Source organism: Pteropus medius, unplaced genomic scaffold (genome assembly GCF_902729225.1).
Source record: "Pteropus medius unplaced genomic scaffold, Ma_sr-lr_union100, whole genome shotgun sequence".
Classification (NCBI taxonomy): Eukaryota; Metazoa; Chordata; class Mammalia; order Chiroptera; family Pteropodidae; genus Pteropus; species Pteropus medius.
Genome location: NW_024351543.1, coordinates 9051608 through 9076503, shown reverse-complemented (window position 1 = coordinate 9076503; position 24896 = coordinate 9051608). Strand labels below are relative to the sequence as shown.

At 40.9% G+C, this 24896-nt stretch overlaps 1 protein-coding gene across 4 annotated transcripts in view; it reads right to left on the bottom strand.

Annotated features, from left to right (window-relative positions):
* LOC120586722 (kalirin-like) overlaps positions 1–24896 on the bottom strand; it is a 110923-nt gene that overhangs the window by 7107 nt on the left and 78920 nt on the right. For all 4 annotated transcript variants that reach the window (XM_039843233.1, XM_039843232.1, XM_039843227.1 and 1 more), the window contains 8 exons: positions 15493–15520; positions 14842–15013; positions 13078–13199; positions 12275–12406; positions 10633–10797; positions 8686–8764; positions 3601–3801; positions 385–523 (listed from right to left, as the gene is read on the bottom strand). In XM_039843233.1, the coding sequence (XP_039699167.1) occupies positions 385–523; positions 3601–3801; positions 8686–8764; positions 10633–10797; positions 12275–12406; positions 13078–13199; positions 14842–15013; positions 15493–15520 (1038 nt within the window). The remainder of the gene's footprint in view (positions 1–384; positions 524–3600; positions 3802–8685; positions 8765–10632; positions 10798–12274; positions 12407–13077; positions 13200–14841; positions 15014–15492; positions 15521–24896) is intronic.

Genomic DNA, 24896 nt, shown 5'->3' with positions numbered 1-24896 from the left:
GTTTGTTTGACATTGAAAATCATGTCTTCTTAACTATTCCTTTTACAATGAATCAAGAAAAATAATAAATTATTCATTTTGAAGAACAGAGACTTGTTTCTGAGTACCTTGAAAAAAATGACATTTATTGGCTTCCTTCTATAAAGTTAGTGGAAGTGGTTAAAGCTTGCCTACCTTCTCTCACCCCATATGTCATTGTGATTCTGGTGTGCTCTCATCAATTTGTGAATAACACAATTAAATCGTGTAACCTCATTTCTGTTTAATATTCATAAGGATTCTAATCCAAGTAAATAAAATGAATTAGAATTTATATCCCTCGAGAATAATGACTAGCAGGTTGGACTTCACTATTTCCTGGCTGGGGTTGCTATTTCTTATTACCTTTATGTCCAAATGCGCAACCCTGCAATTGTGAAGGTACTGCAGAGCTTCCATGATGTCTCGAATATAGAAAGCTACTTTTTCTTCCATCAGCTCATCATGATTCATAAGGTAGTCTAAGAGCCGTCCATCATCCATCCTGCAAGTAGGAAGGAAAAATGTTTGTAAAGAAACAGAAAAATAACATACACACATCTGTAAGATCTCTCCTACTGCTTATTATAAGATCAATGTGGCAACACATACATATTTTAGAGTCCGAAGTTAGTATAATGTTCAGAACATACATACATACATACATACATACATACATACATACATACATACATACATACAAATGTGGTGTGCTTCAGGGAAGAAATCTGTATAACTCTGTTTACGATATATTCTGTTTGTTAACTTTTAAAATTGTTCACAAGAAAACAGTTCTGACACTCCTTTAAGAGGTTTGGTTGAGACATAGAGAAAGTCGAGAGAGAGAGAGAGAGAGAGAGAGAGATGGGCAAATGGGGAGGGGTGAGTGGGAGGCAGAGAGAGTGTTATTTCAACAATATGCTGATTAACTAGAACCTGGTGGCTCCAAGCAGCCCTACATGTATTTTGAAAATTACTTTTATTTGTCAAGTTTTAGTTGGGGAAAAACAGAAAGTAGGCAAAGTTTGTCCTTGGCATTCTTGATCCCTTTCTGAATCCTTTGCCTTTTTAGCAACTTTCTAACCTTAAAAACTGTGACAGAGTATGAGGAGCCAGTCTGACCTGGATTTGAATCCTACTTCTCCCATTTACAGGCTGGGGGCTTGGAGCAAGTCATCTAAATTCTCTGTGTTTTGGTTTCTTCATCTTTAAAGTGGGAATAACAATAATGACAGCAACAATATATACTTCTTCTGAGCATTGTGTAAGGATCAAGTGAGACAATGAAGCATTTACACATAATTGGTAGCAATAGTAAGCCTCAATAAATGGTAACTACTTTCAGGTACTCTGTGTCCTCTTTAGCAAGATGACCAGACACCAGGCAGTTATTCCCTAATGTGTATTGGGCTGTTAAAGGCACATCCCCAGGAAATGTCCAGGCAGAGCAGCTTGAGCAAGAGTCAGAAACTACTTTCAAGCACAGCTGAAACCCCCCCACGGCCAAGTTTCCCTTCTCTAGTTGTTCCTTCCCATTGGTCTCCTGGTTTCTTCTGTCAAAGAGACAGGAGCAAAGGCTAGGACCAATGAAGGCCTCCTTCGCCTTCCTCTGACACTGCCGGGGACCGAGGGGGAGGAGGATTTGGGCTTTTTAGATGCATTTCCATGGACTTCTTAGAGCACTTAAGGGAGAAATGAACAGTAGCAGTGCTCTGAGACACCAAAGTCTCGGCCACCAAGTTCACTCTTAGAGCTCTTGGATAACGCAGATGCTCCAGCCCCACCAGAGACTAGGGGGTCAGAACCTCAGTTGCCTGGTAGAGAAAAGCTCTATGAGCGATTTAGATAGCCACCAAAGTGGGGACCCACAGTCATGGCATAACCAAGATTCAACATAGAGTTTAGCTCAGGCACTACCTCTCCACAAATCTTCCCCGAACCTCACGTCCAATCAAGCACCTTTCAATGTTCTCACAGCAACTCTCTCCAAAATATGCATTTCTTTCTTAGCATTTACCATGCTGTATTGAAATCATTCATTTAGCTATTGGTCTTCCTCATTTGAGTTATAACTCCTCAGGAGCAAGAACTATATTTCTTATCTTTGCTCCTCCCACTCAGGCCCAGGTCTGCACAGTTGTGGGCACCCAGTTGAGTGCTCAGTAAATGTTTGAGAAACCAGTTAAATCCAATTTTCATCTAATTAAATCCCTGTAACATCTCTGAGAAGTGGGAATAATTCTTCGGACTTCACAGGTGAGAACCCTGAGGCCCAGGAAGCCAAGCACATGGTCTCAAATCACAGAGCTGGGATTAGATCCCAAGAACGGCTACTTTCCAGTGCACTGTGGCTGCCTGGTACTCAGTGCCTTCCCTTGGAATGGTGATTGGCAAGTCTGAAGGGCAAAGGTTCTGTTTTTGAAGTACTACTTTGGAACACAAGTGACCATACATTTTATCAGAACTCAAGTATAACATGTTGCTACTGGTAAATGAAGACCGATTATTGTCAACAGAATATGCCTTTTGAGTTAGGAAGCTCCCAGTTAGGCTTTGAAAGGCTGTTTGTAAGTGTATTTGTTAAGTCCAAAGTGACAATCTACCAGCCACTACACAGCTATATAAAGTTAAGTATAACAAAAGAATTACAAATACTAAGAGTTGGTTTTGTCTCCTCTTGTTTCTTTCCAACCAATTTAAAAATGTAGCCTAAGATATTTGCATTTTGGCTTTTTTTTTTCATCATAAATGAATTTATGGTAAGTTACTGCTTCAAAGGTCTCCATACACATACACATAGACTAACAAGCACAAGCACACAAGAGCAAGACTAAAATGATAGTTGAAAAGCTATAAATGGAGGCAGTTCTCTACTGAACATAGGTTCGTGTAGGGCCGTATACAGCATCGGTCTTCAGTGAAAATGTCTGTCTTCTCTGCAGGCCCTCATCAGCACCAATCTGCTAACACTTCTATGAGGGCTCAATACTTCTGAAAAGACTTTCTTTAGTCTCTGTAAAATCTCTCTGAACCACAGAGCATGTTCTCTGTTCTTAGCTTGGGGTAGTAGTGAAGAGAATGTGACCTTATTGCTTTATTTGAACTGTTCTGGGGCCAAGAACATGGTTGCCTGAGTCCCTCGAAAATCTGGAATGAATAGAGTATTTTGAAGATAAAGTTTCACCCTAAAAGAAATTTCTTGGGTGGTAGACTGGGGATGCTATGGCCGTGGGTTGATGCACAAACCCCTCTTTCATTTCAACTGTACCCTATGCCTATTGTCAATAAGCTTTTCCTAAACTCCTGCCTAGCCCCAAAGTCTGAAATAGAAAGAAAATGAAAATTGGAGTGAGAGAGATGTGGGTTCAAGTCTCAGCTTCTCCATTTCCTAGTTTTAAGGAGTTAGTTTTAAGGATCTTTCTTATCCTTAATTTTCTAATCTATAAAATGGGAATAACATTTTTATAGAGTCCATGTTACATATAGCACTTTGTAAACCATAAGACACTGTATTAAATGTAACTGCCAACAAATAACCGAAAGAGCTGGGGACCACCTTAGAGAGATGACACCTGTACTTACAGTTCTAAAATCAGGATGTAGGATGTGGGAGACTCATAGGTGTCATGGAGAGTGATGTACTGTGGGTGCTGCAGGTGCTGGAGAAGGGCAGCCTCATGGGCAGCCTGCTCTTTTTTCTTCATTTTTTTGCTAACAAATTTCACAGCAACATCTTTGCGGGTAGCTTTGTGAATGCACTTCTTTACTATGGAGAAACGGCCTCTGGAAAACAAAAGGGAGAAAGGATTTTGTCAAGATCCACTAGTCAACTAGGTATTATTTTACTCAAGGATGTGTGATGTTTTATCTTAAGTAGTGAGATGGTAACATTTTATTAGGAATCCTATTTTCCTGTATAGTAGTGCCCTTTATCCATGGGGGATATATCCTAAGACCCCCGGTGGATGCCGAAACCACAGATAGTATTGAACTCTATATATACTATATGTTTTTCCCTATACATACATACCTTTCCACTTGAAAGAAGCACTTTATGGTTGTTCCTTGGCATATTTGAATTGCCAGCATCACTATTCTTGAGGTTTGGGGCCATTATTAAGTGAAATAAGGGTTACTTGAACACAAGCATTGTGATACCATGACAGTTGATCTGATAATCGAGTGACTAATGGGCAAGTAGCGTATATAGTGTGGATACGCTGGGCAAAGGGATGCTTCATGTCCTGGGCGGGACAGAGCAGGATGGTGTGAGATTTTATCATGCTAGTCAGAATAGCATGCAATTTAAAACTTATGAAATGTTATTTCTGGGATTTTCCGTTACATATTTTTGGACCATGGTTGACCATGGGTAATTGAAAGTGTGGAAAACAAAACCACAGATAAGGAGGGACTATTGTATTTTTAATTATGTTACCATTCAGAAAACCAGTTTTACTTCCTTCGCATTTTAGGGTTCTTTGAGGTGCAAAAAATTAATAGCACTTTTTAGTAGATATATTTCTCTGTCATTTTGAACATCAACCACAGGTTCATTTTTCTTTTCTAAACAGAGTAAATTTCTATAAAATACAACAATAATAAAAGTAATAACAACATTAAAGAAGGAGATATTCTACTTTATGATAATTTCAATAATATTTTTAAAGAGGCAATTTTTCATTTTATTTTATATATTATCTTTTATTATGGAAAATTTCTAATATACACAAAAATAGAGAGAATAGTACAATAAATGTTCTATGCAGCAAGCTTCAATAATTATCAACATTTTTCCAACCTTATTTCATCTATTCCTTTCCTGCCCCCTGATTTTTTTTTTTTTTGGAGTGCAAAATCCATATATCATGTTATTTCATTTATAAATACTTCAGTTTGCATTTTTAATTGACAAGGACATTTAATAAATACATAACCACCATTCTATTTTTATATCTAACAAAATTTACCACACCTAAAATAGATAGAATGGTTTCCAGACTCAACCGTAGCCCTGTGGAAGGTAGTAAGGAGTGAAATAGAAGGAGGAAACTGATCAGCAATGGAGGCAGAGAAAGGCAGAGTCAAGGAGGTGACAAGCCAGTGCCATGAAGGCCTGTCCAGGGGGTGCCTTAACCCGTGAACAGAGAAGTAAATTGTCTGAAGAGCAGTTCATTTCTCTAGCAGAAACATATATATCAGACAACCAGGGCCATGACTAAGATTTTCCAACTGACTCCTTGACCTGGCTGTCTGCCACCAACCAACTTTCCAATAATAATAATTTTTTTCTGCTATAGATTTTCCCAAAAGAAGAGAATATGCTAATTAATAAAACAAGTATTAGGTAAATATTAATTGAATGCCTCTTATATACCAGATATCATTCTTGGCATAGTCAACAAGTATTTGGTCAAACTGGCAGTTCTATTTTACATCATAAATTAATAAATTGCTACTCTGGCTTTCAAAAGCACTCTCTTGTGAGTATGATTATTATAATCACTCCCTCCAGAGGACTGAATGCTGAGGATGGAACTCCTGAACTTAGTGGTCATGTCAAGGTACTGTTATCTTATTTTTTTAAAAAAATTTGTGTTTATCAAAGTCGTGCATCCCCATGGTTTAAAAAGTCATTTAGTTATATAAGATTTCTTATTAAAAATAATAGTATCCCATCCTCTCACCCATTTTTCCTCCCTAGAGGTAGTTTAATATACTAGTTTAATATATTTTAGCTGACAATTTTGGTATTTACTTCGAGGACTCTAAATATAGTATGTTTTGTGTAGCTACTTCTTAATTTTTCAGTTTTAGTTATTATCTATTGACAACCCACTATGAAAGATGAGATTTTAGTCTCTTTCTTCCCTCTGTCTCTATTATATAGCCACTTTTCTCATCCCTGTCCTCCCGACAGAATTATATTGTAATCAATATTCAGTGTTTACATTATTGCAACTGTCAGTGCTATTCACAGCTGAACCTCTAGTAAACTATGAATATTTTTACTTTTTGTCATAGAATACATCCTTCAATCATTTCTGACAAAGAGTGCACGAGAAGTAAGTTGTTTGAGACCTGCATGTCTGAAATGTGCTTATTCCACCTGCGTACCTGATTGTTAGTTTGTCTGGGTATAATTCTAGATGGAAAAAATTTTCATTCACAATTTTGAAAGAATTATTCTATTGCTTTCTAACCTCTAGTGTGAATGATGACATCAACTGTCAATGTCCAAAGCATTATAATTCCCAACCCTTTGTACATGACCTTTATAAAAATATTTAGCTTTCTCATCACTGAGATTTCCCCCATCACTGAGATTTCTCCCATGGGCCCCTTTTTGTGGTTCCTCTGGCCAGAAAGATGGGATTCCTTCAGAGTTTCAGCCTGCTGCAGCATCAGACAGTTCCACATGAATGCTCTTGGGGTAAAGCAGTGAGAGAAAGAGGGTGCAGGGGAAAAATAATTTCCCCGCTCCCTTCAGCTCAAAGGGACCTGCTTTGCCTTGCTTAAAAATTTTCTTTTACTTTTAGATTTAGTGATATCTCAGGAGGGAGTGTGATGGAGAAAGTTGGCTCACTTTTATGGTCCTGGCACAGATATCTTTCATGAGTCTCATGTAAGTATCTAAATGTTTTATTTCCATTCTGTTAACATATAGCATTTTTAAAGGATCTTCTAAAAACATGAGGACTATATTAGGGAGAGAGGAAAAGTTTTAGGCTGTTGGAGATGAGATTTTAAAAAAACCATTGATTGCTTTGAATGGATCAGAAAATTGATCTCCCCTTAGAGAAATATCAAAACATCCATCTCTTCTGGGTAAAACATGCCTTTGCCTGTGGCTATCAGCAGCAAATTTATGTCTTGAGGAGAAATACACTGGGGTATTCAGGTGATGCAGCCAGTTTCACTTGCTCATGATTAGGGTCACAAACTAGCTTCATAAACTTCACTATGATGGAGCAAACTAGATTTCAATTACTATAGCTTATTTTTGACAAAAAAAAATTGCTATGATGCAAAACAACATATGCTAGTAAACGAGCACAGGCTCGTTCAGAGTTAGGTAGCCCAGGATTTGAATCCTGGCTCTACGCTACCAGTTATGGGACCTTGAAAAAGTACTTAACCCCCTTGAGCCTGAGTTTCTTTTACCGAAAATCTACTCAATGTAGAATTACATTGTAGAATATAATGATTAGATTAAGTGACTTCTGTATGATATCTGCGCAGTATCTGAAACACTATAGTTACTCAATAAACATCATCATCAACAGCACATAAATTTCCATTAGCCTTTTGGCTACGCCAAGAAGAGAGGAAAGTAGAGCTAAAGTCGGTTTTTGGGAGGTGCTGTGCTGAAAGGCAGCAATTGACATTGTGACTCCTGCCTAAAAAAAAAATGGGAATAACAAACATTTTGACTCTTTCCACAACCTCTGTCACAACCACTCCACTTAGGAAACTTTATGCTTCATTGAGAGAAATTAATCAGAGATGGAGAAGATGCTAATGGCCCATTGTTAGTGGTTGCTTTTAAATCCAGGGTGGGTAGGTGACTTGTAAGATCTACTACCCACATTTTCTCACCTAGACCACCTGGAGACCAATGCATGCACAAGGATGAACCCTCTTTTTGTTCCTTTCCATCAACTATTTTGTGGGACAAACAATACATTTTTTCATTATTCCGTTAAAAGTCATACTTTTATCCTTTCTATTTTTGAGGACACACTTTTCTAACAGAGAGAGAGAGAGAGAGGTGTTTGTGTGTTTGTGTGTATAGGGGGGACTGGATTAGAAATGTCCATAAAACAATGTGCTTGACAAATGAACATATATAGAGACCTGTACCAAACAATTAGTGATTACACATTCTTCTAGGGAACACGTGGAACTTTTAACAAAAATTGACCACATACTACACATAAAGCAAGTCTCAAAAATCAAAAATCACTATCATATACACTAAGTTCTTCAACCATAATGCAATTAAGTTAGAAATCAGTAACAAGATAATTTGTCAGTCTTATAAATATGCAAATTTTAAAACATTTCTATTACAATTAGATCAAAGAAAAATATTGTACTTGAAGGAAAAATACTTAGAACTGAATGATAATGAAAATGCCATATATCAGAACAGGAGAGATGTAGAAAAAAATTGAACTTTGAAGAAAAAGTTGAGCCTTAAATTCTTTTTTTTCTTAGATTTTATTTTATTTTATTTTATTTTATTTTATCTTATTTTGTTATTTTATTTTATTTTATTTTGTTATTTTATTTTATTTTATTTATTTTATTTTTTATGCCTACAGCACCTGGTCTTCCTAGGTGTTCTCCCATCCAAGTACTAACCGGGACCCTGCTTAGCTCTCGAGATCAGACGAGATTGGGTACGGTCAGGATGGCATGGCCATAGATCAGCCTTAAATTCTTATATTAGAAAAGAAGAAAGGCTGAAAGTTGATGACTGAAGGCTTTAAGAAGTTAGAAAAAGATCAACAGGAAACACACATAAGTATTCTAATTTTTTCTTACTATGGAGAGATTGCATTTAGTAAAATAAACAAATGACAACAAAAGCGAGCCATTATTCTGATGTGCTGTTGTTAAGTGTTCATGAATGAAGGATTAGAGTACTGACTGGGTCATTACCTTCCAATTTCATTCAGCTCAGTATAAGCCGAATCAAAATTTTCCTTCCAAGAAATGGTGGCACCATCAGCAGCAGCATCTTTGGAAGACAGAGAATCCATTCATAATATCGAGGAAGTCATATAAGAAAAACAAAAAGGTTAACAGAAAAACTGCAGCATTACCCCAAAACAAATCTTATGACTAAATATGGAGTCTAACTCAGTGGGAAAATGCCATGATTCTCTGAAATATTCTTTTTAAAAATATCATCCAAGAGGAAACTGACATGACAGAGTCCGTCCCTGCACCACCTACATCAACAAAGGGAAACTCGGAACGATCAGGAATGTGACTTCTGGATATTTTAAAATAAATATTGGGTAGAAAAAAATAAAAAAGGAGAGAGAGAAAACCACATCGAAGGCCCAGATAAGCCAGTGAGAATCAGGACTGTTGGGAGGATGCTGCAGAGAAGTTAGGGGAAGAGTTATAAGGCCAAGAAAGGAGGAAAGGAAAGCAATGAGCTCATATATTCTAAAAACTGCTTTCTCACTCCACTGATGAGTGTATTCAGTTTATTGAATGATTTAGCTTAATCCAAAACACATGCCTGAGTAGAATCTTTGCAGCATTACCTTGTACGGCGTGTTAATTCCATGGCAAATAAAGAGGATTTGCCATAATGTACACACACACACACACACATGAATACACACACACATTACATAATGAACATGGTTAGACGAACACGCACACTAATATCTATTTGTGTTGTCTCTGGGGACCAATGCTCACAAGAAGCAAAACGTGAGCAGCAGTCAGTCCCTAAGCAAGATTTAAGTCCGTGGCTTGGGAGGAGGGGACCAAGTCTGCAGCACAGCTCCTCAGGCTGCCCAGAGCACAGCTCAGCTGAGGCTGAAGGTGCGTTATCCAACACTGAAATCTGAGGAAACAGATTCAGGGCCAAGGATTCCTGTGAATCACAGGCCCAGGGGAGCAAAGCCATTGGGAGGGAGATGAGCTGATGGGGACAAGGCTGGGAACGTTTCAGGCTTCAGCTAGTGATGGGGCTGTAGCCTAAGGCCCTAGAGTGTTTCTGGAGGCCCTCTGGAGACTCCTGGTCTCCCTTAACCCAAAGAGACAGAGGCTCACTGTTTTTTAAGTAGTCACCTCCTCTGCGTGTCCCACCCCCGCCACCACACACACACACACACACACACACACACAGTCACACACAGTCTACTCCTCTACACTGCCCCAAACCTCACTACGGGGAGATTTCTTTAGGCTAACAAGTCTCCTCTTTGAAAATGTCCCTGAGACCAAGGTGGCTTGGTGAGAGAGTGAAAGGGTGGGCAAAATAAGAGCCACGTTTCTAAAATACTCCTGCGTAGCTAGTTATAGGTATATTGTAGTTAATTATTCAACACATTTACATAAAAATATATCCACATTGAGAAAAGATATTCTGGGAGGGCTGGGGATGGGGAAATAATCAAATATTCATTTTGAGTCAAATCCTTCAACCAGGTTGCTTTCCTCTTTCCATGTTAAATTGGTGAGTGGGGCTGTCCCTAATGCTGTGAGGTACACTTATGCCTGGCATGGGTTCCCAGGGGAGAGGGAGTCTGGTGTTCCTGTCTCAGAAGAGGGGCAGATAGCATCCATGTGACTTATGACATCTGTCTGCCCCTCTCTGTTCCTGGAGACACACACGGGTGCCTGGGACAGGCCCAGGTTAGACAAATATAACTTTTGTTCCAAGACACTTGAAATCACACGTCAAGGAAACACTCTTTACTGGGCCTGTGAAATGTTACTTGACTGAAGCCAACAAGCAAATCCAGGTCATCCCCTGCATGGTGGCCTGACATACCAATGAACAGACAGTACCAGCGAGTGTGTGACATTTGGCCGGATGCCTTGTCTTCACCCTCTGGGGTCCTGGGCATGACTGGGACTCACCGTATTCTGGAAGTCGCACAAACTCTGATGGCTCGCTGGGAAGACTGATTCCCCAGGGGTTACTGGCACTGACTCTGAACTGATAAGGACTCCCAGGACTGAGGTCTTCGATGACGAGGTAAGTGTCCAAGGTCGAAGCTACCGACTGCTGCCAGGTCTGGGAACCTAGTGCACAATTTCAGAGGAGAGGGAAGGAGAGAAAGCCAGAGGGACATTGTTCCAAAGACCTTCGGCAAACAAAAAAAGGAAAATTGATACATTCCATTCAAGGGACAGTTGTAGTCACTGTGTTGTTGGGCTCTGAAAGCCTGCAGGCCAACCGTGACAGGTTTGGCTTCAATTTCCTATATGACTGAATATATCATGAGGGGTGTGGAAGCAGTTGGCCTATTGATTCTGTTCATTTCCAAATGTGTACATGTGAGGGTGGAAAGATATAATCATATAGAATTTACGGAGGAACACGAGGCAAATTTTTAATAAGGCCAGTAAAAAATGTGAATTCATAACAAAATGAAAAAATATGCATTCGGAAATTGAAATAAAATAGAAATGAACATGTATTGAGCACCTCATGTGTATACAATACCACAGGAGGCATCTTCATATAATTGTCTCATTTAACTTTCTCACTTAAATCCACAGAAATTGCGTTATGTCAGGAGCATTAATCTCACTTTACAGATGAAACTGAGACTCAGAAAGGCTAAACGATTTCTCCACGAGAACTTAGTTGATTAAGATGAACTATGAGCTGAGTAATGTTGAAGTGAATAAGGATTTTGTGAAATATGTCTGTCAGCTCAGCATTAATAACTTTGTGCTGAGTTGGGAGACACAACAGCCTAAGAAAGACACAGAAATAAATAGCTTTATAATTACATAGGGCCTGTTTAATAGAAGAAAGATGAGTTAAAGTAATAAGAGTAATGGAAAGTAGAGTAAAACAAATGATTTTGGTTCTGGGTGAAAGCAGTCACTTTCAGTTCTATTGAAATTTATCATACGGTTCAGAGATCCTTTTTTTTAAACAAATTAGAGCTACCTGGCAGCTTCGTATTTTAGCTAATTCTTCTTGATAAGTAGGTGCCAATCTCGATTGTTTCCAACTACTGAAGAAATATATGTACTCTCATGTACACATAGCATGTAAATGTAACAAATTAAAAAACTGAACAATTTTTAAAAGTTTATCTCTAGAGCGATCTCTAAATTTTATCTGGGGGTAGAGTTAAAGCTCTGCTCCTGCTCCCTTAGTATTATTCTGGGAGAAAGACCTCAAATTAGCAGAATAGAAACCTGGTTTCTAGTGCCATCTCTGCCCCTTACTAACTCCAGTTTTGTGCACCTTAACTTTCTTTAGGCCTTAGCCCCCTCATCTGTAGATTGTCCTTGTCTGGCTCACGGGGCCCCTTAAGTAGGGAAGTGCCTATGAAGGCACTTTGAAACCTGCCACAAGTCTTTATTGTTTGGGTAAAATCTACCGCTCTATGTGTGAGATCAGATGGTGCTGCAGTCTGGCGCTGAGGCCTGAGTTGGAAGACACCAGACAGAACAGCTGATGAAAGGCATGGGGGCTAATAGCTTTATGACCCTGCTGGTCCTCCTTATGAGGAAGAGAAGACAGAAACAGATGGCATACCTTCCTCTCTGTACTCCACGGTGTAACCAGAAATGGTGCAGTTTCCTGTGCTGGATGGGGGCAGCCAGCGGAGAATTACGGAAGTGCAGCTTCTCTCCTGTGCAATGGGGCGGTTAGGGGCCGCTGGAACACCTTCGGGGACAGAAATTAGGGTCAAGTGCTATTTCTGCAGAACTTGGCATTTTACACCAAGGTTGCATATCACCTAGAAAATGTTACCTAACCTGAGTCTCAAATTTTTCCTATAACCTTCTCCACCAAGTGCATTACATTTCTCCAGGACGGAGGGAGACCTGGGAGATACATCTTGCTGTTGGAAGTTCTTTCTTGGGCTGAATACTGCACACAGGAGACACAGCTTGGTCAGGGAACTGCGCAGGAGGTATACGGTAGGCCACAGACAGCTCTTAGCAAAAATTCTCTCTCTTCTCATGTGATAGGACTTTCCTTTGGAATTTTCACAATAGAACATTTCTTCCCTAGGTCTCAGGAAGCCTTTGTAATATCCCCTTAAAATGTTTGAGTAACACAAAATCATAGAGACAGAAGGAGGGATGGTGGTTGGCAGGGCCTGGGGGCGGGGGCAGGAGGAATGGAGAGTTGTTCAGTGGATACTGAGTTTCAGTTTTGCAAGATGAAGGGTCCTGGAGACTGGCTGCACAGCAGTGTGAACATACTTAACACTATCAAATGCACACTTAAAATTGTTTGAGATGGTAAATTTTATGCTATGTGTATCTTACCACATTACAAAATAAATATTGAAGAAGGTATACAAATCGTTTAACAAAAAGAGACTGTACCTTGCACTTTCACCGTAGCAGACGTTGATGTAGTCCCATGGTCATTTGTTGCGATGCAGGTATAAATCCCGCTGTCTTGGGGCATCAGATTGCAGATCTTCAGGGTGATTTCTCCAGAATCACTAGAGACACAGAAAGGCTGCCCTTCAGACTCCAGGAATGAGACAATTGACTGGGAAAGGGTTGGCACATGCTGTGCTAAGCTGAATCCTCAGGCCCGAGGTCTAGTCTCAGCTCTGTTACACACCTCGGGTGGTTACCTTGCCTCTATATTTCTATCTTCTTATGAGGGAAAAAATTCATGCCATGCCCATCTCCCAAGTTTGTTGTATATGAAGAACAGAGATAGAAAAAGTATAAAATGAGATAAAAATCAGAACAAGTTTTCAAATATATAAAGTCCTTCCTGTACAAGTATTTGTCTATATCTACTCATATTACTTTGTCCTAAAATATTTTCAGTCTCACGGGTCAATAACGAATGGTACAAAAAACCCAAGAAGACTAAAAAGAATGAAAACGTTCAAGTATTTCAAATTCTACATGTGGAACTCTCAAAATAATTAAGTGAATTAAATAAACAGAAATTCCTTCACTAAATGATAACTTTCCCAGCATTCCCAATCTGGGGTTCAGGATATCACAAGGGAAAAACTGCTCTGAAAGGGTTAAACAAGGAAGTCACAGTCAGCCCCACTCTTTCCCTACTGATTGTGACATGACATGGTATCTTCACGATCCTCACCAACCACGGACTCTCACACTAACCTCCTTGGGTCACGGATAGGACCTGAGCAGGGAGGATCTGCTGGCAACACCATTTCACATGCACAGATATTAAGTTAATGGAGGAAAGTGTCTTGATCCTAGGTATTTCTTCCATAAACATTTCTTAAGCATTTGGGGCTTGTTACTGCTCATCCACTGGGAGCAGTAGTACACCAAATAGTCTATAATTTATAGCAAGAAATATTAACGAGATGATTGGGAGACAGTCAACCAAGTTTTGTGAAATACCCTTTTTGCATAGAAGCATGCTGTGGCTGGATTTTCTGTTTTCTATTGCACATTTTAGAGTGATTCATTTTATTTTTTTCTAACAAAATTGTTCTTAGGTTAATGGATGCATTAAATATATCACTGTTTCACAGGGTCCAGAGTGGGCACAGAAAACACTGGGATATCTAGATGCGAGAACCAATTTCCTACCACAGGTCTGGAGCTTTCTCTGCTTCTCCTGACCTAGATATTTCCTTGGGGATCCTTAGGGAACTAAGGGTGAATATAAGTCAGTTAACTAGGGTGAATATAAGTCAGTGACTGTCAAAGCTCTTCGAAAGTGTGGTTCAGGCTTATGTTAAAACATAAAGGTGATATTTCCCTTTATTTGTTTAACGTTGGTCCAGAATGCAGTCTTCCTGTCCTTTTTGGTCCCAGGTATGTCTGTGTGATGTGAATATGTGCTGGTCGTGACCCAGTTGTTCATCAAGCTGAGTGGCAGGTCGTAGTGAGAGGCTGAGGCTGTGCCTACAGCTCACAGCCCTGAGTACACTGCTGTATGAGTACACTACTGTGAGCCACTCGTAGGTTTTGACTCACTCTTTTTCCTAAACGAGGCCAAGTGTTTGCACTAGCATAGGCTCCAGGGCAGCTCTTCTCTTGGAGAGACTAAGTAACCAGAATAGCAGCTGCAACCCAACAGCCTCTGAGTGCCGTACTAAGGAGCTGGGGATAAGGGGGGCTGAGGTGGGGTGATCAGCTTACCAGGAGGAGGTGGTGTATGTGGCTGAGCTGTTGTCAGTGTCAAGGATGTTCTGGTCTGGACCCTTCCAGGTGATGGTGGGCTTCGGCCGCCCACAGACTTTGCACTGCAGTGTCACTGTGTCCCCAAGCAAGCAAGTCACATCCACTAAGGGCACAAGGAATTCTGGGGCCACTATGGTCAAATTGACATAAATTTACAACATTCAGAATAAACTTAGAACGAAACAGCCATTTTACAACACAGTACTCTTATTTCTCATCCATGTTTTGTAACGATTCAAATAACCTTCAGCATAACACTGTTGAGTCATCTATGCCCCATGAAAAAGTATTTTAAAAGTAATATATGTTTATGATAGAAAAATTAGGAAATATTGATAAACAAAGAAGAAAAATCTCCATGATATCATGATACAGAAGTAACTGTGAACAGTCTGCTAAGTCTCCTTTCAATATACTTTTTCATACAAAAATTGGATCTCATGATATATTGCAAATTGTGGTCTTTTCATCCTGACAATTCATCATAAACACCTTTCCTTGTCCATAAGTACAGAACTACCTCACCATTGTTTAAAGGCTCTATCTCAGTTTGCCATTCAGTTATTTAGCCAACCCCCATGTACTCCATTCTACTACTTTTTAACTCACCTTCTTGGATGAAATTTGGATTTAAGATCTGAAAAACACAAAGAAACAGAAAATTGCTTAAATTTTAAACTACTAAAAGAGAACAGGAGACTTTTATCCTATTGAGTAAAAAGAAGTATAAATTAGGGGGCTGAAGCCCAGAGTCCAGCCTCTGTTGTTTGTGACCATGTCACCATCAAAGTAACAACAAAGGGCACCTGGCTTACTTTCCTGTCTACTCTCACTGGTCCAGGGCCCAGGCAGGTTTATTGTGGCTGCGAGCTCCACTGGCTGCAGCTGGCCTTTCTGTCCTCCATCACCTCAGTTACTCTTCCTCCCTGCCACATGCATAAAAGTCCATTCCATTCTCCTGCCCACCCGGTTCAACATCCACTCAAGCAACGTGATGGCACTGATTCTTCCCAGAATCATGAGAATTCAAAAACAGAGGGCCTGACATCTATCAAATTGGAAAGGTCATTGACATTAACCACTACCCACTAACCTGGCGGTTTCCTTCCACCCAGCAAGGAAATTGCTCTTCAAGCAGCTAAAATATAGAGCTTGTCTGATTGAAGGGGAAAGAGAGAGGTTGCGCCCATCCATCTTGTCCCTAGCACAGCCTCCTGTTGCCCGTGCCTCCATCTGGCAACTTGAAAACCACTGACCTAACTCTTTTTGCTGCTTAAGTGAGAAAACAGAGACTTAGGAGGACTAAGTGACTTGTGTGGTCACATGGCTGGTTGGCGGCGGTAACTGCTGGAGCTTTTTGCACATACCACGCTGACTGCCTCGTGATCCCATGCATCTTCACAGAAGAGAAAACCTTATGGCTGACTAGCCATGCTGAAAAGTTACTCCTGCTTAAGAGGATGGTCTCCTTGGTTTTTCTCCCATCTTTGTATTACCTCTAATCATTCAAGTCCAGGTCATAAAGCCTGACAGGGTGAACAGAACATGGGCTTTGGAGTCAGAGAGGCTGGGGCTTACCTCTTTTCCTTAATCTGATTTTATATTAATTACATGATCGATTTCCTTCACTATAAAATAGAGATAAATAATACCTAGTGCAAAGTGTTATCATGAAGATTAAATAAAGTATGTCAAGTGCTTAGCGCAATGCTTGATAAGCAATGATTAAGTATTCAATGACTATTTAAATAAAGATTATCTAATTCTAATCATCTCCCTTCTGCTAAGCAGCCTATTGTTACAGTGGCTTATCTCTAACAATTTATTTTGCAAAATTCTTCTTTCCTTCATAAGGAAGCCAGAGAGTTCATGTGCCTTACAAATAGTCCATTAAGGCATTCACACTTATCTCCCTATATTTATGTCCTATGTGAACATGGTTTCTGGGAGTTCTTCCCTTATATGGGCATTCATATGAGCCCTTTGTAACAAAGATGCTATTTTCTCCTTTAGGTTCTCCTTTGCAGACCAACCCATGTATACCACACAGGTTTTTCATATAGTTGGCTGCAGAACACTCCTGTGATGCCAAGTCCTGGGGCTGAGTGTTTCAAGACTGACCACTGCAGTGCTCTCTGCTAGTCTCAAAGGGCCACTCACACTGCTCTCTGGCCTTCTTTAAAATCGATAGTTCTCAATCTTTGACCTGGGCAGCTTTAAAAACATGAAAAGAAAAATGTCTGGGCCTCATACTTAGAGATTCTGTTTTAATTAGTGTGAAAGAGGTCCAGGCATCAGGAGCTTTGAAAGCTGTGTCAGGTGAATCAAATGCAGCTTGGTTGGAGGAAAGATGCTCATCGTTTCCCTCTGTCCAAGGGAGATGATTTCAGATAAACCAACTTCCTGCCCCTGAGGCTTCTCTGGGGTGGGGTGGGCAATGTGTGGGGCATTTGGTAAACTCTTCTGCCTTTCCCATCCCTCTGTGAGGAGACACTGGGCCATGGCAGGGAGCTACCACTAAACATTGCGGGCAGCACCACGTCACCTGTAGAAGGTACAAAGGAGGCCGTAAGTTTACCCCCGTGGCTTAGGTGAGGCAGCGAGAATGACATCTGAACCAGTCATTTCACAGTCCAATATTCATAGACAATACTGTCTAAAGTCAACAGTGGGTATCTCAGCGTGGTGGGGTGAAGGGCAGCTTTTCCTCCCATTCAAAAAATGTTGATTGTCTTGTCCTCCAGGCCACTGTAAGTTTTCGTGGATACAGAGATGCTAAGACATAGGTTCTGACCCCAAGACTTATAAAACGTTATCTGAATTTTGGGTCACTTTTTCTCTTTTCTTCTTACCGAGGCTTTTCAAATATTCTGTTGTCAGAATGCTTCACTTTTGCAATAACTTTTCTTTAAAGGAAAAAAAACAGTCGGAGCTATTAAACTATAAGTTCTTCAAGAACAGGAACCACTTGTTATTGATCTTTGAACCTCAGGCCCTGAGAGCATGGGGTCTGCCACACAATGGGCATTTAACACATGTTGGTTGAATGAATATTTGACCTTTGTTCTCGTTTTTGCTTCTCCCAAGAATTGAGGACTGCTTCATAAATAAAATCTGGAAATAGGACCAAAAGATCTCTAAAGTAATTACTTCTGGGTGTATGACTAATAATATTTGCCTAGAGTCTGTTTTCAAACATAGACGGAATGCAAACTTTTTAGAAAATGCTTAAAAACAATAAAATCCATTGCCTCTGAGAAAGGAGGGTCTTAGTGGCATGCTGTGCAGGAGGGAATGTCAACTTTGACAGCGGACAGAGCACATAGTGTCCAGACCCTAAACCAGACATGTTCTCTTGCCTTAGACAACAGTCTTAAGCAATTTGGGCCTCAGTTTTATCTGTAAATTAAGGATAATAATGCCTACCTGGGAGGTCGTTTGACATCAGAACTTATTTATTTGATGACGATTTATTGAGCTGACCCTTGGTTAGGTGGGGTGGCCGGCAGGGAGCATGGGAGACATGCTCACCACCCTCCTTGGGCCAACAGTCTGGTGGGGAAGATGGAATTAAATGACATCTGGACAATGTCCAGAATGGTTCCTGGTTGATGTTAATGACCAGCCTTCAACAGACACGAAGAACTGCCCTACCCTTTGTCCTACCTCCACTCAATCAGAAGGCATCTAGGGTAATAACAATTTAGAAATGCTGCCACCTTTGTTTGGTGGCCTGTACTTCCGTCCTGATGGGACTCCACACTAGAACAAGACAGAGTCCACACCAGGAGTCTCAGAGAGGAGATAAAGGACAAATGGAAGCGACAAATGGCAGGTTAGGTGGGGTTTCACAAACCAGCACTGGGCTGGTACTTTAATAAACCAATACCCTAAACTGCTGCTTAGAAGATTTCTTACCTTACTCCTTTTTTTTTTTTTTTATCACAGTCCCGTCTGCTTTAAGTATATTATTAAATACACTCACTCTTTAAAAAGCAAATCTTCCTAGTTTGGGTGTAGACTTTAGCAGGAAAGTTTGGAGAGAAAGGTTTCCATAAGGCTTCACTGCAGGTTCTCTATCTGGAAGGGCTTGTGAGAAGCATCGGTCTTCATTCCTCTGCCTCTGGGCCGGCCCAGGTGTTGCTGATAATGGTAATAACATCGCTGACTTGTGTAGCATTATGTAGTTGGCAGAAACTACTTACAAATTCCTTCCTTTGCTCCTTTGAAACTCTGGGAGGAAGTGCAGAGCAAGTGTAATTTTCTTTCATTTCCAGACGAGATAGGGAAGTACGTGCAAGAGCATAGAGACAGTGATTCAGGACTGGCTCCAGGTGCTCTTTCCACCACAGCATTCAGTGCAGAAGCAAGGTCTTGGGAAAAGCACTGTGAGACTTTGTCGTCAACGTCAAGGCCTATCCGCTTACCTCTGCTCTCCAACCTTGCTCTCCATCTTCTCTCTCTACTTAATCCTCCTTTTCAAACTCCTCTAGCAAGAACCAAGAGTCTGGGAAAAAGCCACGTTAATGCTTTTTCTAACCTTGACTCTGGATTATGCTCATAGAAGATTCCTTCCTCATTTTTCCTCTTTCTCTTTGGAAGCAAGCAGGAATGTGGACTGTGGGAAGGTCATGATGGCCTTCTTATATAATAGTGTAATACCTTCTATATTTGTATATGGCTCCCAAAACCTATTGGGCCCATGAGGGCAAGGACTATGTTTTGTTGACTGATATTGCCTCAGAGCCTTGCACAATACCTGGCACATAAGCACTCCATTTATATTTGTCAAATCAAGGAAAATTTAAAGTAATGGGATCCTAATTTGGAGGTGGAGAGTTGAGAAAACGTCTTGCCGTGAGCTTAGCGTGTTCTCCTATTTCCATTAATTGAGAACGAGACTTGCTCTGGAACTTCATTGGTCAGTCAATGCCTGAGATTTAGCCAGTAGCGAGTGATCGTCCACTCCCACCGCTGCTCTTCCAGCGGCCGGCAGCTATGGCTCTGTTCATGTGCGCATCTACAATAACACCTTCCCTGTGTGTTATTGCTCGACCAGACTTGCGAACCCTTTAAAGATAACAACCCTTTTCCATGTTTTGTGTACCATCTGTCACACTACTTAGCACAGCATCTTGCACATAGTAGAAGATCAAGTATTTGTTAAATCTGTTGAGGTCACTCAATCAGTAGACCAGCATTTAGGTCTCTTGCCCACCTTGTCTAATGGTCATCGCTGATGTGTGCAGGGACCTGAGGTATCAGGCTGGGAACCGAGGTTAATCATAAACTGCACATATTTCTTGAAACCTAATGTTTTCTTTCCTGAGGAACAGTTTGGGAGTCCATGTAGAGTGGTAGATAGGAAGGAGGAGAGAACTGGAATCCCAAGGGAAAGTGGTAGTGGAGGAAAGATGACGGACGCTCTTATATAAAATGCCATGTTCTCTCTCTGGGAGACCCAAATCCAAGAAGACAAGGCTTGTACAGTGTCATGAAGAGCTGCTTAGGAATCTGGTTTTATTTGAACAGCAGAGGGCAGCAGGAGGTAGGGCTGTCTCCTAGATGGAGAAAAAAACCCACCCACAATGTGGTCCATCTGCAACTTGTTTCTTCCCATTGGAGAGAATTCCAATTATTTTCTTGACCTTTTTCTTCAAAATAAGAGGCTTAGTGAGGTAACAGGAAAGAATCACAGGTAAAATCAACTAGTGTTGAATAATAAGTTGAGCTTTGAAGAAATCTTGAGACTATTTTTCTTGTCAGCCAATGTCCAAGATTCTGACTCTGTATCCTAAGAGTAAGGGTGAAATTTTCCCCATCTGTCCAGAAAACCAGGTGACAACTGACTCCAGAAGAAAAATACCACTATCTTATTTTTTCTAATTCCCTTATCGTCAGTCATAGAACACAGTTCAAAACTACATATCTAGAAAGCTGAAGGAATAAAAAAGGTCAAAAGGAACTCAAACCAAGGTTCAACTCAGAGCTACTTTGAATAAACTAACATTTCTTTTTTCTTTCTTTTTTTCAAAACAACTTCTAAAAATTTAGGTATGATTTCTGGTTTGGAGTTTTAACCCTTCATATTTTCAACGTGGCCAAACCAGACACATTTCCTGAATTTTTAGAAAATATTTTTCTGAATGTTTCGAAAATAGCTCTCTAACATTTTAGAAAATCTTCCTATCTCTGCTCATTAAACAAAGCAAGCTACAAAAAATATATCTTTTATTGTAATACAACTCAATCCCAAACAGCCATAGCACTATCTCTGAACTAGTTCCATACTTCCTATTTTCATTATCATTTAGTTCTAAGTATTTTTTCTTTAACTATGATTTTTTTCTTTGACCTAATTGTTAATAGAAGTGTTTTAAAATTTCTAAATGTAAGAAATTTTAAAAAATTATTTTTTGTGACCAATTTCTAACTTAATTGCATTGTGGTTAGAGTACTTGACTATATGATATTGAGTCCTCAATTTTTGATGAGTTAATTTTTGTAAAAAGTTTCATGTGTTCCTGAGAAGAATGTATAAGCACTAATTGTTGGATACAGGTCTCTAGGAATGGCCATGTGTCAATCATATTGTTTTATGGGACTTTCTAGTCCAAATTTCTTTCTTACCCCTCCTTGGTATTTTGGTTAGTGAACATGTAGTGTGTCCTCAAAAATAAAAAGGATGAAAATATGACTTTTAACAGAATAATGAAAAAAATCTATCACCTTTCCCACAAAACAGTTGAAGGGGAAGGAACAAAAGATGGTTTATTGCTGTGCATACGTCGCTCTCACTGTGTTCTCAGTATCCTAGATGTCTGTTAGGAAGGGACTGGGGTGGGGGGCGAGGATGGTCAGTGGTGGTGTTATAACCTCCTTTCTATAAATCCCATTGCCAACCTTCAAGCCAAAAGCTTGACCGTGGATACAGTCTTTATGGATGAATGTTTTGAGATCTCATCACTTAATGATTTCACCCTGATAATCTCTATCTCCCAAAGCTTGTTTTACTGAGTAAAACAACTTCTCAGAGTCTAAGGACCTTCAGCAGGTTAACATTTGCTCCGAGGATTTGAGAATGTACAAGGTCAGCTCGGGGCTCCTTTGGAGTCCCCAAATAGGAATGTCCAGCTTGACATCCTTTCCCTGACCCTGCATAGTACTTGCTTCAATACTGTAATGTTTGTGTTATTAAATTTTGATAAATTGAAGGACATCACGTCAAGTGAGCCTGTAGGTGGACCCTGACAGCACGGGGGGTGGCTCTTATTCCTCCCATAGCTGGCTCTTAGAGCAGCTTCTCCTCTGTCAAGGGCACTTCATAATCTCATTAGTGTATAACAAGTGAAATGGGCTAGGCCTCCAGGCTAGGGTGAGGGTGCCACAGGATGTGCATGATCGAGGGCGTACTGACTGTGTTGGCCCGAGAAACCAATTCAGACGTTTCCAGCTCATGTAGTTGGACTTCCTTTCCTGGCTTCTATGGTTGGACTCCTGAGTCACTGGGAAAGGGTGTGGGTGAGGCCAAGTAATTACCCCAACTGTCAAGGGATTTAAAAAGTTGTTGAAGAAGAAATTCTCCTCCAACAAGCAGATGTGCAATGGCGGGGGGGGAGGGGTCCTGAACCTGACTCTTCTTAGGAAAGTATCCGAGCCCCTGACAGACTTCCTCTACATCACACACCAAGTTTAGCTTCTCGAAGCACCACATTCGGGACCTGCTCTATTTATTGATCAAATGACTTCTCTAAACCTGTTTCCTCTAGGAGAGTAAGAAAACCCCATCTCCACTGGGTGGTCAAAAGGAATAGAAAGTGTAATAGATGTGAATACGCAGTGGAAAAGCTCCAGGAGAAATGCCAGCTCCAGCAAACTAAATGCTCTTCTCTGTAGTGGCAGAATATAAATCGATCTGCATGTAGAGTCAGAACAAAGCTAGGCAAGGAAAGTGAGTCTCTAGGCCAAACTCATAAGATACATTACAAAGAAAATATTTTGTAAAAATAAAGCAAAAGGAATGTGATGCTTTGCTTTTTCTCCCAAGAGTTTTTTTCATAAAAAAATTCTTTTTATAAAATGCAGAAACAGGCGGTGGTGGAAACACACTGGTGATGCCAGGAGATCAGTCACCTGACGAGGAGTGTAAAAGTTTCCTTCCATCTGTCTGGCCAGGTTATTTTGAAGCTCTGAATCTGGGACAAGGAGCCCAAACAGCTGAGGTAGGAACAGCAGGCTAGCTCTTTAAAGACGTGGAAGCTGGAGCTGGGGAATGTGGGATTGAGGAGGGGAAGAAGGGTCAGCTCTGGCCACTCCAACTCTTTCCTGAGCAGGGAGTCGATACTCTAATCAGGTCTCAGGAGTCTATTCCCGCCACCCCCTGCAAAGCAAGTTTCAGGGGCAAGGCACAGAATCTTCTGCTTCCTTTTCTATTGGGGTCTCATTGTTTTCAGAGTCAAGTTCAGGAGAGCAAAGAATCTCAAAGTCCTCTGATAACACACCTGAGACCTGCACAGTGCTCAAAGGGTTCCACATCACATAGAGAAACACCTGTACCCTTGGAGCTGTGTGTCCTCCCACAGAGAAACCCGGGGCTCAGAAAGGCTAGTTGGCCTGAGGCCTCACGGCTGGCAGTAGCTGGACTGGAGTCCAGGTTTTCTGACTCTCATGCCAGTGTTCTTTCCATGTGATACTGCCTTTGTGTGATTTTTACTTAAATCATACTTCAGCCTTGGAAAACTGTGATGGGCAGAAATGATATTCCTTTGTCGAGCTGGGACATTGAATGACAAATCTACACAGGAAATGGCACTAGAAGGAAGGTCTTCTCTTCTGTCAGGATCTGTGTTTTAGCTTAACCCCAGCCCGGAGATGGGTGCTCCAAGAGGGGAGCAGAATGGTGTAGGTGGAGGAACAACTACCAGGGACAATCAGATACTGACTTCAGGGCACCTTCTCGTTTTCAAACAGAAAATGACAACTTACTCCGCCTCAGTTTCCTCTTCTAAAAGTCTTCCAAAGGGGCTGGAGGGAGGAGGAGGGGAATGGGGAGTTGTTTAGGGGGTACAATTTCAGATCGGGATGATGAAAAAAGTCTGGAAATGAACAGTGGTGATGATTGCACAGTTTGTGAAGGTATCTAATTCCACTTAAAAATGGTTAGAATGCAGCACATTTACACACACACACACACACACACACACACACACACACACACATTTTACCACAATAAAAAAACACATAAAGGGGATGGGGCTAATTAAAGGTTTTCAAGTTTCTGTCAACTCTGAAAGTCTGATTCTTACCCTAACTGGAAAAATTTCCCCAAATCAGCTTCACCTTTCTAAGTGCTTTCCTTCCCTCATCTGTCAGAACCTTTCTCACAAGATCCCAACCCCATTCTTACTGTAGAGTAAGTGACTCCTTGAGCTAAATATCTTGCGGCTGGCATCATGACCAAGGGAAATGTCTGCATTTAGTCATGCCCCATGTTAAGTGGCTGGGGCAGAGAGGCAGTCTTTCTGTACTCTTGACACCTTCTTACTCTGATGGATTGCCTCACTTCTAAAAGTGGTATTGGGCATTTAAAAAAGTTAAGATGCATTTAATTAATTGGGCTTCACCTAGAAGCTAGGTTGAGAATCCTTGTCCCTGAAGACAAAGGCCTAAGTCTGGGAGGTTGGTTCAGGCCTTCCTACTCCAGCATATGATGCAGGCCAGTGGCAGTGCTGGGGTTGGAGGACAGGTGCAAAAACCCAAGCATCGACACAGTCCTCGGACAACTTTCAGAGATGGCATGAGTGTGGGAACCTGTCTAGCCTGGATCCTAAGAGAAATCCAATACAGCTCAGAAAGGACCTAGACTTCTCAGAGATGGGCATTGGCTCAGAGGGCAGATGCTGAGCCTTGAGCCCCGAGCCCTGGCTCCAGCCTGGGCATCAGTGTAGGGACAGAGGTAGGACTGAGAAGTGGCAAATGGGCATATGGTGCTCAGCCCACCATCACACATCTAT